Raw genomic sequence first — 16833 nt, 5'->3', positions numbered from 1 at the left:
GGCAAAATTGAGTTAAATGCAGAATCATAAACAACTGACCTTAAGGATTGTCCCAAAACAGACAGGATCTTATTCTGATTTTTAAACTAAAAGTTATTAAGGAAAAACAAATATTACTATAAATAGTAAAAACACTATTTTCGGGGTATTAACGAAGGAATTCGCCTAAATTTAGGCGATGCTCACGTAACATGAGTTTGAATCAAAATGCCATTTCCCTTCAACTTGCCAAATTTCATGCAATTCCGACACTATCGCCTTGATGGCCTCTACTAATGTAGACACCGCATTTTGTACCTTTTATAACTCAGGCCTCCGTTTCCCAATGATGCCCGAACTCTAAGGCCCAAGGCCAGTTTAAAGCCCAATTAGATATCAAATTAACTTGAAAAGTACTAAAATGGAAAATAGAATTTTTTAAATAAGAAAAAATCTATTTTTAGAAATAAATCACCAAAGAGGCCCTCAACCCACGTATGTGGGTAGCAGTCTGCGTACATGGGCCAAAGCAAGCATATGTAGGCACACTCCTACATAAGCAACTAGGGTTTCAAAGACATAAAAAAGGCAAGTTTTCTACAATAATGGTTGAGGTTTGGAATGAATCCCACATTATCTGGGAGCCATTCTAAACCTTATTTTTTTACTATATAAAGCTTTACATGGTACATTTTCAAAACATACAGAAATCCTACGGGAAAAATACAAGGTTCACTATAAAATAGTGAATTAAAAGGGAGTTTTTTACAAAACACCCTCAAGTCATTTTTGTTTGATTGTGACCTAATCTAGCCCCAATCCTTTTAGTTTAACATTTGCTAATCACGTGTTTATTGATTGTGATAGATTTGACTGAGGGGAATGGTAAAAAATTAGGCCTAGGAGCTTTTTGCTTTAAGGTATTCATTCTAGATTTCTTTTCTTTTCTATTTTTCTTTTGTCATTTTGATCTGTTTTTCTTGTTTAGTTTATGTTTGTATATGTTTATTTAGCTTAGCTTTATGTTTGTGCGACGTTTATAAGCATGCTAGGTTGTTAGGTTTATGTTTTTCTTTTATGCTCTATTTTTTTGTTATGTGTTTCTAGGTTAAGGTTTTGAACAATCCTACGCACAAATGTCATGAGCATGCGTACGCAGGTCAAATCCTGCGTATGTGGGATTTGGCCTGCATACGCAGGCCTCTGTCTGCATACGCATGCATTTGCCCAGAAACCGTAATTCAGATTTCTGCTTTGTTTGGTTTGCTTGTTTCACATATTTTGCCTCTGTTTAAGTCATTTTTTACATACATATCTATATCTGAGTTCTTGTTTAACATGTTTATTTTCTTGTTTGCTTTTAACTTGTTAGATTAAGGCTTTCTTGTTTAAAATGCTACGTACATGCATTCATATGCTCATGCATAATGCCATACGTGTTAAGTTGTTGAAAGGTAAGTAAAGGTAAGTCATGCATTGGTATGAACATGCATTTGATGATGTATATTGTTTGAATATTTGTTTTATGTCTTTTAATTCCAATTACATGTTTTATATAATTTTGTGATTACCATGATACCTTGTTGCCATGATCAAGTTGCTGCCTTGTTTTAGATGTATGATATGATAGGGTTTCCACATGCTAGATGAATGATAGGGTTTGTATATATGTGTGTTTGGGTTTCTTATGCTGTATGGATGGATATGTATGTGTTTTGGGATGAATGCGTAGATGCATGCTAGTGTGTGTGTGAGTTTAGAATACAAGTATTGAACATGATTTTATCGAAGTTAAGATGTAAGACATAATGATGGGAGGCCAACTTTAGTGTAGGGTGGTCTTTGGTGCCTAACACCTTTCTAAGAATGTACATAAATTCCGAATCCATATCTCTGATAGTAAGATCAAAAGGTCATTCCTTGAGAGAATGCTATATATATTGTTCCTAGACCATTACAAAAACTAGGTGGTGACTTTGACGATTTCCGTTGTGTCCACAGTGGCGACTCCACTGGGGATTGTGAGTTTAATTCCTATGTCTTATTTCTTAACCTTGACAAAAACTATTTCAATACTTGTTCGCACACACATCACTTGGTTTCTTTTGTCCCTTAACCTCGGTTGGTGATGAGTGGGGAGATGGAAGGCTCCATTCAGGCCCAAATCTTCAAGACTTTATTCCACCAACTCACAATCGATGTCATCACCTATAATAGGCTTTGAGTATGTTAAAGGTTTGCTACCAATCCACTATGGGGTCCACTTAGGCTCTCGATTGGAATCATAGCCCACCAAGTTGTGAGTGACCTACTTATCTATCCTTTTAGTCTTAAGGAGCCTACCCACACGAGAGAGATCCTAGACCCTATCACAAAGGATACCCTTTATATCTCTTTTTTATTCAACCATATATCACATGTCCACTTAATTCTCAGAAACAAATAAAAGATGTAAAAATGGAAGGGATGGCCCTAAAGTTATGGTATATTTTAAGATGTTATGGGATAAAAGAAAATAATTTCTCACGTATAAGAGGCTTGTCCCTAAATCCACAGGTATATATTAACTTGAAAGGTTCATAAGACCATAGCCTAATTGTTATTATAGGTCCAATGGAAAAACCCCTTTTGAAAAAGAGAACTTTGGGTCTAAGGTAACAAATATGCTATGAACTTAGCATCCAAAATCCTACAAAACCAACATAAACTTCCCTAATCTTGGGCCCCTTTGTTGTATGCCTAGGCCCAAAATGATGAGAACTTCATGGACTTTGAGAGGAAGGCTACAACATATTCTAGCTAAAGGGCTATTTCAAAATGAAATGAAATGATGAATAAAAATGACAAGCCCAAAGGTGATGAATATATTGTGAGTCCATGTTTGAGACAAAGGGTTGAAAATTTCTAAGTGCATTCTAATGAAAGCCCATGTGATTAAGATGAGTGCTTGTGAGAGACCGCGCCCCCGGCCCTTTTTTTTTTTTTTTTTGTTGGGCCAAACCCACATGAATGGGTGGAGTTGTGTTATTGTCTCTCAAAATGAAGGTTTGACTGATTACAATGGAGTCACTACTTATTTAATTATTGGAATAAATAAGAAAACCAAAATTAAAAAATTCCTTATTTTATTGATTTGCAAATGAATTTACATTGATCATAAGAAATTACATGGCTTTGGTCCTAGATATAATCAAAGATAAAGTACATGACTTTGTTTCCTAGTTACATTCTAGAAATTGAAAATTACATGGATAAACATTGATCTATCAACCATTGGTCTGAGCTGGGAGGCTATGTTGCAAGGTAGGAAGGTGTTAGGCACCCGCCTTGCCTAGTGAAACCGGTCTTATAGACTATGGTAGTCAACATTCATATCACATCATCCAATATGTTATCAATCAATTTGCATGTTGAATTTAATGTATGTGCATGTAATAAACCCTAATTCAATTTATTAAGCATTGCATTTAGATTGAAAAATAAATTCTAGTGAATGTGTGTGGATGGAGATATCCTAGATTCAAGGATTTGAAAAAAATTATGAAACAAATATCTTTTTCAGATTTTTTATGTGGATTTAAGATCAAAGCTAGTGTTATGCATGAACATATGATGAATAACCAAGAACATGTGAAGAGCAAATAAGAACATTTAAGAACATTCAAACATATTCAAGGAATTTAAATAAACACTAACATGCTCTAATCTTAAATTAATATTATAGCAACATTAAAAACGAGTTAAGGATAGAGATTATACTTGCATGCAAGATCCACACGGTGGAGGAGGAGGCTCTTGGTGGAAGTCCTAAAGGTGGAGGAGAAAAGAAGAACTAGGAGAGGGAAAGTGAGTCTCACTCAATACCTTGAGTCTTAAGAAGACCAAGATATAACAAGACTACTCTACTTCACTAGAATTCAAGAGAGAAGAAAAGAGGGGGTTTTTATATACTTTGGAATGTAGAAGAAGGGGGTTTATACAGAAGTAGTGGGGAAAATATAAATGGAAGGTCATTTATTGAGGGTTGACAAAGAATCATAAACCTAGACCTTGTTTTAGACTTTGGGGAAATCTAGTGTGTTAAATGTAGAGATTGGTGGGAGTGAAGAGCAAGCAAAATTTGGATTTCCTGTAGCTACTGTATCAACCTGTAAAGCCAAATTCAAAAAATTATATCTTACTCAATTCTGATCGGAATTGTCTCGTTCTTATGCTCAAAATGAAGCCTTGGATGTCTAGTTTCTGGAAAAATTAACCTTATTCACAGATTCAAAATATTTTGAGAGATATTAACAAAATTGTAAGCAGAGGTCATTTGTTAGAAAATAATTTCAGCAGAATTAACATTAATAGGTCCCAAATTAGTTTTTAATTAACATTAATACGCTCCAATCACTCACATATTAAACTTAATTAGTTCCAATTTTACCCTAATTAAAAACATAATCGCACAAATTACTCATTGAATAATTAATATTTGACTATCTAATTAATTAAGTGTGTGCAATCTTACCATAAAATGTAATCCTATCCAATCAAATTATGACATGTCATTAATCTCAAATTGATTATAATTATAACCAATTGGAATCAATTGTTCATAATCACATATAGTCGGACTCAATTTGTGATAGCGCATCTCGACTATTAAAATTGATTTGATGATAACTTTCAATCTGATGGTCCAATTAGGGCTTATGACTAGTCGATTTGATCGTTACAACATCAAGGTCATTTTGATGAAATGAAATTAAGGATCTAATGGCCACAATTAAAATGCCTATTTCCAAGGTGAAATTACTCTTTTACCCTCCATGTGAGGTTAAATGCGAGTTACAAAATAAGATATCAACAGAACTTAATTGTAAATGGACCAAAGCCCAATGAAACAAGGGGCAAAAATCCATGAGAGGAAAGGTAGTGATATTGTAATCGAGCCTTCGTTAAAATGATTCTGAAAAATTTTCTAAGGACATCTAAAAAGTTTTAAAACATTTAGTTGAGACATGAACTTAATGAATATGGGACTTCTTTTCAAACATCACGTCCCCACTCCAATCCAAGTCCAATGGAAGGTGAGACATTCAAAAGGAAAACCCCTTAAGAAGGGAAGATGGACGCTTCAAGTGAAAAGGTACTCATGCAAAAGATGCTCAAGTGGGTGGAGGCGCAAGTTGAAGTTCTTAAGAAGATAATAAGCCACCTCACCTAGATTGAAGAAAAGGAAGTTGAAGAAGACAATGTTAACCATGGACAAAGCGAGCTGACTCAAGAAGACATCAACCGTATGATGATAGAAGGGAAGGTCTGCCTACTTCTATCCAACTTTATGCCACAATTGAAGAGTACTCCTAGACCATGGATTTTCAAGAGGGCCCATGTCAATGACTTCTTTGAGTCAGGAGACACAGGATTTGCCAGAATGGACCTCAAAGGTAGGAACAACTCAAGTCACCCCAGCTCGCTTCATGCTTGAACGCGACATGGACCCTTCTTTTGACAATGACCAATACCTCGTGCTAACTCAAAATGAAGAAGAAGAAGAAGGAGAAGATGAAGTGATTAGCTAGTGTGTAGGGTTCAGAACGAAATGGAAATGGTGAGTGAGTGTTAAGGTTTTAGCTCAACTATTGCTTTAGTCTGAAAGGGAGAGAAAATGTTGTTAATGGGTCCAAGTTGATGTGGACAACATTTTGTTGCAAGGTCCACAGTCTTCATAAAAATTAGGGTAATATACTATTTTGATCCCTAAATTTCAAAAAAAGTTTGTTTTTCGTCCCTAAATTTGAAAAGTTTTTTTTTTTTTTTTTCCATCCCTAAACTTTGTAAATAGTTTTTTCAATAGTTTAGACACAAAAATATGGATGAAAAAAAAAATCAATAGTTTAGGGATGAAAAACAAACTTTGAGTAAAATTTATGGATTAAAAAAAAAAATTCAATAATTTAGGGACAAAATATGAACTTTTCAATCATTTAGGGACCAGAAATGAACTTCTTAAAGGTTTTGTAACCAAAATAGTATTTTACCTCAAAAAATACCCTAATGCCAACCAATTTATTTATTTTTTATTTTTGACAAAACTCCAAAGATAAGAAAATTGGATTGCATCTAGTGAAATGTGAAGCAGATTTTTGGCGGGGGGGGGGGGGGAGGGTGGGGGGACACAAACAATAACAGTTCCCCCTATTTTCCTAAACTCCAATTGATAAATTTTAATCCAAATTACCAACTTAATTAATTAGATCAATAATTATATAGTGGACTTCAATTTTTTTAATCCAAAATTTGTACCATGATTAGAGAGATCTGATTGGCATGGCTGTTGCTTCTAAACGACACAACATGTGTTAGAAAACAATATATTCATATTTTCTAAAGTTCATAGGGTACTCTACCAAAAAAATTTCTTTAAAATTCTGTCATGTCAGCATTCCACTAAAAATACTCTTAAAATAATAAAATAATATTGCAAAAAAAAAAAAAAAAAAAAAAAAAAAAAAAAAAAACCCTTCTCTCCCCATGGAGATCTGCCAATCTAGTTTCCACCTCCAACAAAATTATAGACGATTTTTCCTTCTTTAGCAACTTGTATATGTGCTTCGTGCTCAACCCTCACTTAAAAAGTTCCAATTTTTAATGTCAACTGTAATCTCCTTCCCCCTAAATTTTTTATTCTTTCTCTCTTTTGGTTTTGAAAACCTTTTCTTTTGATTTCTTTTAAACTCAGCTGTTTATTTCTCATTTTAAGATTTTCTGGTTTGGAAAATGAAATCAACCTACCACATTCAATTTTGTTTGTTCCCTTGGAACCAATCAGGGGGATGGGTTTGTAACATTTGTTCCTATTAATTTCAATTTTTACTGTACTGAACAAAACAATCTCAATGGATCTGAATCATTTGATAAAGAGTGATGCTATATATATATATATATATATATATTTTTTTTTTTTTCTTTTTTTTTAAAGATACAAATACACACACAAGAGAGAGGAAGAGGGAAAGGAGTTATAACACAAATGTACACCACAAACTCCACTCAGAAGTCATGATAACTTTTAAGGGAGTGTGGGATAAGTTATACTACACATTGATTGAGATAAAATAAACTTTCTTTGATTATGAATTCGTTATATATATATATATATATATATATATACATACATACATACATACATACTAGCCTTATCACATGCGCGATGAGGTTTTTTTTTTTTTTTTTTTAGTGGTCCTATTTTGTAGGGGGGAAAAAAACTATGATTTTATTTTATATATATATAATTTTTATTTTAAGAATCTAATTTATAAGTGAATAAAGCAATTTGAAAATCAATCGGCCTTATTTTTTTAGGCCATGTCTTAGTGGGAGTTAAAGTTGTATTTTTATTATATTATCTTTTAATTTTATCTCTACCTAAATATAGGAGTGCAGGGACATTTTTTAACAAAAAAATGAAGCATTTTTAAACATAGTAGTATGTATGTGTGTATGTGTGTATGTGTATATATATATATATATATATCTTGTGTGATAAATATCTTAAAGAGAAATTTGTTAAAACAAGTTGAATCAGATTTTTTTTTTCTTTTTTCCAGGAGATTGTAATCTACAACAATGTAATTTTTTGAGATGGAGTTTGGTGGTTAAAATTATTTTGTTTGTAATATTATTTTATTATTAATGGTTAGTGAAATGTCGAGATAGCAAAATCTAAACCCTTAAATTATAAAAGAATGGTTAGGATTTTTAGAAATTTAGTGTGTGGGTTTGACAAAAATTAAAAAGCTAATTTATTTTACTATTCAGTTTATTTTTGCTACTAGTCATATATCCCACTGCACTTTTTGGTATTATTCATGGGTTCTATTATACTATTCCAGCTAAGTTTTACATTTAGTACTTTCAGCAAAAAAAATTTAATTTCAATAAAATAAACAGATTCCAAACATACCCGTATTCAGTGGCTACATGAAAACTCTAAGAAGATCATAATCCGAAAACGACACCCCGCTTCTATAAATGGTCAATGAAGATTGAAGACAGAGTCATTGTCGTTGTGGATAACCCTACACGCATCCCAAGGCCAATTCACACCGACCCAAACAAAAAAGATAAAACCAAAGCCAAAATCTCAGACCCATCACCGTACCCAAAAAAAAAAAATGAAACGGTCCGAATCGGAAAAGCTTATACTGGTAAAACGCGAACCGAACGGGATCGCATACGTGACGATAAACCGTCCGAAGTCACTGAACTCGTTGACGAAGTCGATGATGACGGACATGGCCCAAGCGTTCAAGTCCCTGGACCGTGACGACTCGGTCCGGGTCATAATTCTATCCGGGTCGGGTCGAGCTTTCTGTTCTGGCGTGGACTTGACATCGGCTGAGGACGTTTTCAAGGGGGACGTGAAGGATTTAGAGTCCGACCCGGTGGCCCAGATGGAGCGGGCCCGTAAGCCCATCATCGGAGCCATTGGTGGGTTCGCGATCACTGCTGGGTTCGAAATCGCGCTCGCTTGTGATATTGTGGTCGCTGCTAAAGGTACCAAGTTCATTGACACGCATGCAAGGTTAGTATTATCAGCTCAACCACAGCTTTTCCTTCCTTTCTTTTTTTTTTCTTTTTTTTGAAAATTTGGGATTCGAATTCGTATATGTTTAGGGGACGTTTGGTTGGTTGTGATATTTCATTACGCCTTGTAATCTTACATTAATGTCTCAATACAAGAATACAAGTTATGTGATTAAGATGGTGGGATATATTTTATAATTTTAAATTTTGGTAATATTAGAAAAAATAAGATAAATCAAAAACCTTAATCTAACGTGCACATAACCAAATGCTCCCTTAGTGTTTTGCTATAAGGTTTGGGATCCTACCTATACCAAAAACCGATTGATATTTTGGTACGATGATAAAGAGTACAAGCAACGCTTAAAACTCTAATAAAAAATTTGTCTTCCAACCATTACTTGTTATATTTATTGAATTATAGTAGCTAGGTAAAAGAGCACTATATATGAAGGCACTTTGTGTTAACATTTGCAGTTGATATGATTCCACAAAATCCGTTTTCTGATAAATTTTATTGGACATGATTTGCTTATTGCTTGGTAGAGTTGATGTTTGAGTACATTCTTTTTGTTATATACAGTATTTCTTTTTGTTATGCTTGATTTTGGATATATTACATCATATGGGTTGCTATCTCAAGTGGTACGCCAGTACCAAAAGCAAAAAAAATGATAATGCAAGAAACAATTGCGTAATTATGATGAATATAGTCCAATGACAATTTCCTTTATAGTAGGTGCTGCTAGTGCATTGTATTGATTGTAAGGGACTCAAGCCCTTGTTGATTGAGAGGAAATAATAACTGAATAAGCCCCTTGGGCATCGGCTACTAATGTTATAATATAAGGCGCTTCATTCTCGAAGACAAAATTTGTGCTTCTGGGAAATGGGATACCTAGATATGATTTTTTTTTTTTTTTTTTTTTAATTATTATAAATGAGATACTTAGATAGGTAAATGAATGTGTACATTCAAAATTGTTCCTTGCAGGTTTGGAATATTTCCTTCATGGGGTCTCTCTCAGAAGCTTTCACGCATAATTGGTCCCAACAAAGCGCGTGAGGTTTCCCTAACAGCTACACCACTAACTGCAGAAGTAGCTGAGAGGTTGGGCTTTGTCAACTATGTTGTTGAAGAAGGTGAATTGTTGAAGAAAGCTAGAGAAATTGGTGAAGGCATTTTGAAAAATAATCAAGACTTGGTGTTGAGGTATAAATCAGTCATAAATGATGGCCTCAAGCTGGATTTGGGTCACGCTCTTGCATTGGAAAAGGTAATATGTCTATTTCATTGTTATACGTTTAAGAATGATATTATATAATGCATTAATATCAAATTGGTGTTATTCTTATGATGATTTACATGGCTCCTATCTAGCCTCTCTCTCTCCTTGTTCCATTTTCCTTTCTATACTGATAAACTGTTTTTGAAATTGATGATCTTAAAGTTGTTTTCATAGTTGGAGGCTTTCACCAAAATTTTCTAAGGTGCTGTGGTCTGCATTTACCCTGTTCTGAAGCATGGGATTAATTACATGCATTTTGTGTGTACTGTATTTTAAAAGATCACATTTCTTGTAACGTACTTCTTTTTTGGTGGTGCATGCAAGCGTATCAAATTTGTGTTGTTGTAGCTATTTCAGGCTAATAGATGTTGTTTATGGAGTTCGTGTTTCTTGTGACATCACTTTTTATCTGTGGCATCTACAAGAATATCAATACAGTGTCAGACTAATAGATGATATGGATGGAGCTCATATTGCTTGTAACATCACTTTTTCATGGCTGTGAGCATTTCAAGTGTGCGTTATTTTATGTGGAATGAACAACCATTGCATTAATTAGAAGAAGAGCCTATTCAGCTCTGGATTTGTATTTAGCTGAGCAAGAGAGATGTACTCAGTTTCAGAATGTCATTATTTCCCCCCAGATCCTCAGAGAGTAGGCAAGAGTTAAATTACACATCACATAGAATTATATGAGCTGTAAATAGGTTACTCTACTTCTATTAAGTATTTGTTTTCTGTTCTGCACGGCTATATTGAAAAATTCTTATGTTTCTGTCTTCTTTGTTCGTGACTAGTTGGAATGTTGTATCTGTTAAGAACCTAGTTTGCAATTTATTATTTCTCCTACTTTGTTATAACTTTGTGTGCACCACTGTTATTTTCAGGAGAGGGCTCATGACTATTACAACGGAATGACCAAGGAGCAGTTTGAGAAGATGCAGCAATTCATAGCAGGTCGGAGCTCAAAGAAACCTTCTTCAAAGCTGTAGATTTTCTGATGTGCACATCCTCCGTTGCAAAATAACTCCCAAAAGGTGGGAAATTATGCAAGTTGCCTCTCTTTTAGATAGCAATACTGCACATATCAGCCTTGGGATGCTATTAGGTAACAATGATGAAGTGAATCTTTAATTGCAGTTTCTTTTCCTCCAAATTCTTGAAACTTCAAAGTTTTTTGTATCAATAAATGTTTGGTCCAATTTTGAACTTCAATATATATATGATGTGCACAAAGCTGACCTACCCTATTCAAAAAATAGGAAAGAAGATAAAGAAGGCAGTAGAACTCTTTTTAAAGAAGAAAAGAGAAAAAGAAAAGAGATGGTCCAACTATGTAAGTAAACCAATGGTGTTTATTGTTAATAAAATTGTTCAAATTTACAACTATTTTTTTGCTCGGTAGTTTGATAACTATTATTATTACTTGTTGGGGAAATCGGATGGTATATACCAAAATTAAAAATTATTGAAAATTCGATGCATAAAAGTCATAACAAATATTAAATTCACTTCAATGTTTTGTTTTGTTTTTTTTTTTTCTTTTGCTTTCTGCTTTTTGTGTTTTTTTTGTTTGTTTGTTTTTTTTTTCCTATGGGAAAGACTATGAATATTATTCAGAAATAGAAAATGAAATTACATCATGGAGAACTTTCTTAGAAAAAATAAAATAAAATAAATCATTGGAGAAAAGTTTGTTCAAAAAAACAATGACTTTCTTTAATCAAAGCAGAGAAATTAACAATACCTAAAACATATTTTACTAGCAAATGGGCAGGTTTGTTATCATAACTGAACATGGTGAAATTCAATTCTACGCAAATCATGTAATGTGGATAGCATGCCATGGATAACTGGGGCTTCAGATGAAGGAGGTGGGGATTGTTTGTTATCTTGACTGAACATGGGGAAATTCAACTCTACGCAAATCATGTAATGTGGATAGCATGCCATGGATAACTGGGGCTACAGATGAAGGAGGTGGGGATTGTTATCTTATAGTATCTAAAAACTGAAACGTAACATTTATTGTTCCTACGCTCTTATTAAGCCACATCAACGGTCACATCATCCACCTATTTTCAACATTTTCTCACTTGTTTTCTTATTAATTTCCAAACTTATTGTTATACTTTTTCTAACTTTTCGCTTTCCTCTTTTACATTTTCATCTTCTCACTACCATTTATCTTACGTTCCGTTTGTTTTGACGTAAAATATTTGCAGGAAAATATTTTCTCATTTTACAGTGTTTGTTTTGCAGTAAAACATTTAGTCAAAAGTAAAATATTTTCAATCAACTAAATCAACCTAAGCAAATTTGTGTAAAATATTTTACACTTAAAATTTTGGTAAAATATTTTGCAATTTCTCTCTGCCTCTCACCCGACAACTCTCAGGCTAAGTATTCATTCCCTTTAACGCTATCTCTTCTCTCCCTGTCAATTTTCTCTCCTTCTCAACTTGAACCTCCTCTCCCAAAACCTGGTGGTGCCAACCACTGACCGGCACAACCCAACAGCGACGCCACCCACCGACCGGAGCCACTCACCGACCGGAGCTACCCACCAACGACGCCACCCACCTTTGGCGCCACCACCAACCGACTCCCACTCCTCCCTCCTCTCGTCTCTCTCATGAAGTCCATTGGGTTGTTGGTGGCTGTTTTGATCTTGCTACCGCTAGATTTGCTGAGTTGTTGGATGTTCATACTAGATTATTTGTCTGTGGATTTTCTTTTCAGGTTTTTGATCTGGTTTTATTGGTGATTTATCTTTTCTGATATGGATTTATGGGTTGTTGATGGTTGTTTTTTGGGTGGTTGGTAATGATTTGGTGGTTGATGGTTGTTTTTTTTGGTAGTTGGTGGCAGTTTTTTGAAGCTTTGGTGGTGGCTAGTGGTGGTTTTGATGGCTGTGTTTTGAATGGTTGGTGGTGATTCTAATGGCTCTTGGGTGTTTGGGTAGATGATGGTTGCTAATGGAATGGGATTACAGTGGGTATATTTTTTCAATGGCTGGTGTTGGCTAGGTATGTGGTGGCTAGTGGTGGCCGATTTATATTTGCAATATTTAGGTCACAACACTTGCCAAATACTTGCAAATGTTTTACAGTAAATATTTTACAAGTAAAATATTTACATGTAAAACATTTTACATTTGAAAATATTTTTCATCAAAATAAATAGAGCGTTCCCCCATACACAAAGGATTATTTCTCTCTCTCTCTCTCTCTCTCTCATTTTTTTCTCTTTTTTGGTTGATTTTTTTATATAATTTTTCTTGTATCTCTACTTTAGTTTGATGAATTTTGGTATTATTTGAAACTTTACTTTAGGTTGATGTGATTAAGTTTTGTGTTTTTAAGTTGTTATATTTTTTACTCTCTTTGATTTCATAGATGTTATCATATTGCATTATAGAGACAATATATAATAATTTTCCTAAAATAAATAGTATAATAATATAATGTTATTTTATTACAAAATATGACTTGAATAATTTAATGTTTATTACTATATTTCTTACTTTTACTTTTTTTTCTTCTCATATTATTTTCTATAAATTTCTTATTATTCTTTTTAACATTCTCTTGAAAAAGTGGTTATTCTCTCTCTTAATTTTTTATTCTTTCCTGCAACTCTGCTTTATATTGATGAATCATTGTGATTTTTAAAACTATATTTGGGTTCATACGTTATGATTTTTAAATCTCTATTTGTGGACATAATAGGACCAATGTGGACCGAATAGAACCAATGTGGACCAAAAGGACCGAAGTGAACTGAATAAGACCGAATGGACCAAAGTGGACCGGATATAACTTTAGTGGACAAAATGGACTAAAAATGGCCAAATTGGAGACAAAATGGATCAAATAGAACTTTGAATATTTATCATTTTTATTTTTTAGGGCTCATATTTCTAACGTCATGTCTAATGTTTATTTTCTTTATATTTTTTAAATAAAAAATAAAGATTTTAGCCTAAATATAATAAAATTTCATACTTTTCAACCCAAAAATTAAGAAAAAAAAATGAAATTTTGAGCTAAACTTGAAAATAAAACCTACAAAAAGAATCAACTCAAGGCCCAATTAGTCTAAAATGGACTGAAGGGGACCAAAATTGACCAAGTGGACCGAATTAGACTTAATTGGACTGAATAGAAATTATTTAATTTTTAGGGAGAATAAATTATGTAAGGACACATTTTCCAGACCAAGCCCAAGAGGCATGAAGCCTTGGTCCAAGGAGCCCGATACAATGAATTTATAGAGAGTGGGCCAAAGAGCTGGGTTTGAATGTATGAAAAACGATCATCACAGTATTTCTTATGGGCCGAGTCTACCAAGGGAAATTAGTCCTTGGTATGATCCGAGGAGCCTCTCTTAACCTCCCTCGCCTCTTAGGGTCCCCCCCCCCCCTCTTCCTGCTTCTCTTTACTCCCTTTCATAGTCGTTTCCTCCTCTTTGAATAGGGTTCCTATGGTGGGTACTTGTCCCATCAGCTTCTCTTTTCAGTTGTTGGGAGTGGTTGTAGATTCAGAGAAGTATGGCTCTGTCAGGCATGAGGCACTGAATACAATCGTGACAGCTTTTCCCTTAGACGTCTTTCTTCTTTTAGTTGTCTTTTCCTGCTTTATTGCTTTTCCTGTCCTATGGAACGATATGGAGTGTTGCCACTGATCACATGTTGCCTCTTTTACCCTCGGCCATATTCGTCCAAGGATGATTCTCCATGGCCGAGGAGGTATTTTTCCTTGAATTGGGCCCCTGGCCCAATGTAGACAACGATATGGGCCTATTAGCCTTTTATCCCCCACAATAGCCCCTCAAAATCCTGCTGTCCGACTCCTCGGACGGATAGGAGGGTTTTGGTAAAATCAAGCCTGTGTCACGGTTTCCTAAGCCTTGATTTTCACTAATGACAATCTCTTCGTTTGCTTGAGGCGCGTCCCTGGACACGAGACATTCCTTTAGTCTATCTAGGCCACGTCCCTGTCGTTTCGGTACACGAGGAGCGCTTTAATTAGAGCCCTTTCACGAGGTGACCTAAATCCAACGGCTGAAGATTATTTTGGAATTCGAGCGAGATTGATATGGTTCGTAATTCCTTTCTAGAGATTTAGGGTGAATTGATTGCGCCCAAAGTGGCTCCCTATATAAAACGTGCAATGGGAGACAGTTCCCCATTATTTGCAGAGCCCTAAGTTTTTCAGGTTTCTAACCTCTCCGAGTGACTGAGGTTTTGGGATTGAAATGGTCATGGCTAGGGTGAAAGTGAAGAAACAAAACCATCTTCAGAAGCCTTGGATATCTTCGAAATTCAAAATGGCCCGGTCAAGACAAGTGAGACAAAGACTCAAGGCACCTTTTCTCCTTGACAAGGCGAGAAAGGAGCTTTTCCTCCCTTCAGCCAAAAATTCGATACTTGCTCGATTGCTACTAGAAAGACACTTGCTTGGTCATTACCAGAGCAGGTATGGGGATGGGACATCCCCGCTTCTTCCTCTCTTCCCTCACTAAGGCCATCCTGGTGCTTTTGCTTCCTCCTCTCTTCCATCACTGGTGCCACCCAGGTGCCTCCGCTTCCTCTTCTCTTCCATCACTTTTTGTGCCACCTAGATGTTTCTGCTTCTTCTTCTCTTCCATCGCCTTTTGTGCCACCCAGATGTTTCTGCTTCTTCTTCTCTTCCATCACTAGTGCCACTCCGATTTGCCTAGTCATTGTTAGAGCAAAATTGAAGGGGTTTATCATCCCCGTGCATCTTTACATGCTTTATTTTTGTTTTCATTTTTAGTTAGCTTATGATTGCAGGCTTGTCTAAGCCTCTTTATGTATATTGTACTCTCCCTTTATGTAATAAAAGATGATTTTATCGCATTTTACGTATCTCTTCTCTTCTGTAATAATTATCTTGTGGATGGATGTATTTATTTACTTACTTATTTATTTATTTTTGAACCGTACGTAGAACTGATCTCCTCGCTAGTACAGCTATTTATCGAAATCGACGAGCACAACAATGCCAATTTCAAATAGGTTTAATATACAAGACTAACCTGAATAGCAGTCGCACGTTCCATATTATGGATGGAATGACCGCCTAAGGATATGTAATCCGAAATAACCCGTCCGAGAGGATCACTGGATATTAGGACTTGCATTTTCGATAATACTTGTGGCGTAATTTGTTTTAGGTAAATGGTCCGAGGGCCGAGGAATGATTGTTCATGGTCTTAAACACATCATTGTGCATTAGTTTTCATAAGGCCGAGGGCTGAGGATCATGCAATATCTGCCATGTCTAGTTTCCCCATAGGCTTGAGTCCGAGGACCATGCAAGGCCTTGGTTTTGTCTAGCACTTAGGCCTTATTTTTAGTGTGTCTAGTTTCCCCATAGGCTTGAGTCTGAGGACTATGCAAGGCCTTGGTTCTGTCTAGCACTTTGGCCTTCTTTTCATTGTGTCTAGTTTCCCCATAGGCTTGAGTCCGAGGACCATGCAAGACCTTGGTTCTGTCTAGCATTTTGGCCTTCTTTTCACTGTGTCTTTCCGTAGGGGACTCAACGGACTGGACTTTTAGGCCCCGCGAGAATTAGCCCCATGTTAGGTGCCCGGGGCAAATGTCTGACGATAGAAGCCCCTAGGACTGCGTTTCACTTAATAACCCTTCTCACGTAATCAACGCTTCGAAGTATGAGCTTGAATGAAGGCTGAATGACGACGATGACGACGCGTTTTTAGGAAATAAAGGGGGGAGGGGGGGGCTCTCATGCAGCTTGTATCACTGCCGCAATGGTCTTTCTGATGGACTCCTTGGGGCAGGAGCTTGATCCCACTGTGATGGTCGTTTTTGCATTTGCTAACGCTCGAGCTCTTCCCACAAACGGCGCCAATTGTAAGGACACATTTTCCAGACCAAGCCCAAGAGGCATGGAGCCTTGGTCCAGGGAGCCCAATACAATGAATTTATAGAGAGTGGGCC

The 16833-nt window shown here is 35.6% G+C and overlaps 1 protein-coding gene and 1 long non-coding RNA gene across 4 annotated transcripts in view; one reads left to right on the top strand and one right to left on the bottom strand.

The window, feature by feature from the left end:
• The window catches only part of LOC126688896 (probable enoyl-CoA hydratase 1, peroxisomal), a 34648-nt gene extending 23414 nt beyond the window's left edge, over positions 1–11234 (top strand). Inside the window, exons 1-3 of one of the 3 annotated variants that reach the window (XM_050383804.1) lie at positions 8024–8554; positions 9551–9833; positions 10733–11234. In XM_050383804.1, coding sequence (XP_050239761.1) covers positions 8145–8554; positions 9551–9833; positions 10733–10837 — 798 coding nt within the window. In that variant the 5' untranslated portion in view covers positions 8024–8144 and the 3' untranslated portion in view covers positions 10838–11234. Of the gene's footprint in view, positions 1–8023; positions 8555–9550; positions 9834–10732 lie in introns of those variants that run through there. The other 2 variants (XR_007644363.1, XM_050383800.1) reach the window with 2 other exon arrangements.
• LOC126688897 (uncharacterized) overlaps positions 1–11244 on the bottom strand; it is a 30163-nt gene extending 18919 nt beyond the window's left edge. Inside the window, exon 1 of the long non-coding RNA XR_007644364.1 lies at positions 11088–11244. This is a non-coding gene — a long non-coding RNA (uncharacterized LOC126688897). The remainder of the gene's footprint in view (positions 1–11087) is intronic.
• Between the last annotated feature and the right edge of the window lie 5589 nt (positions 11245–16833).

The sequence above is a fragment of the Quercus robur genome, chromosome 6 (genome assembly GCF_932294415.1).
Source record: "Quercus robur chromosome 6, dhQueRobu3.1, whole genome shotgun sequence".
Classification (NCBI taxonomy): domain Eukaryota; kingdom Viridiplantae; phylum Streptophyta; class Magnoliopsida; order Fagales; family Fagaceae; genus Quercus; species Quercus robur.
This window is presented reverse-complemented; position numbering and strand designations above follow the sequence as displayed.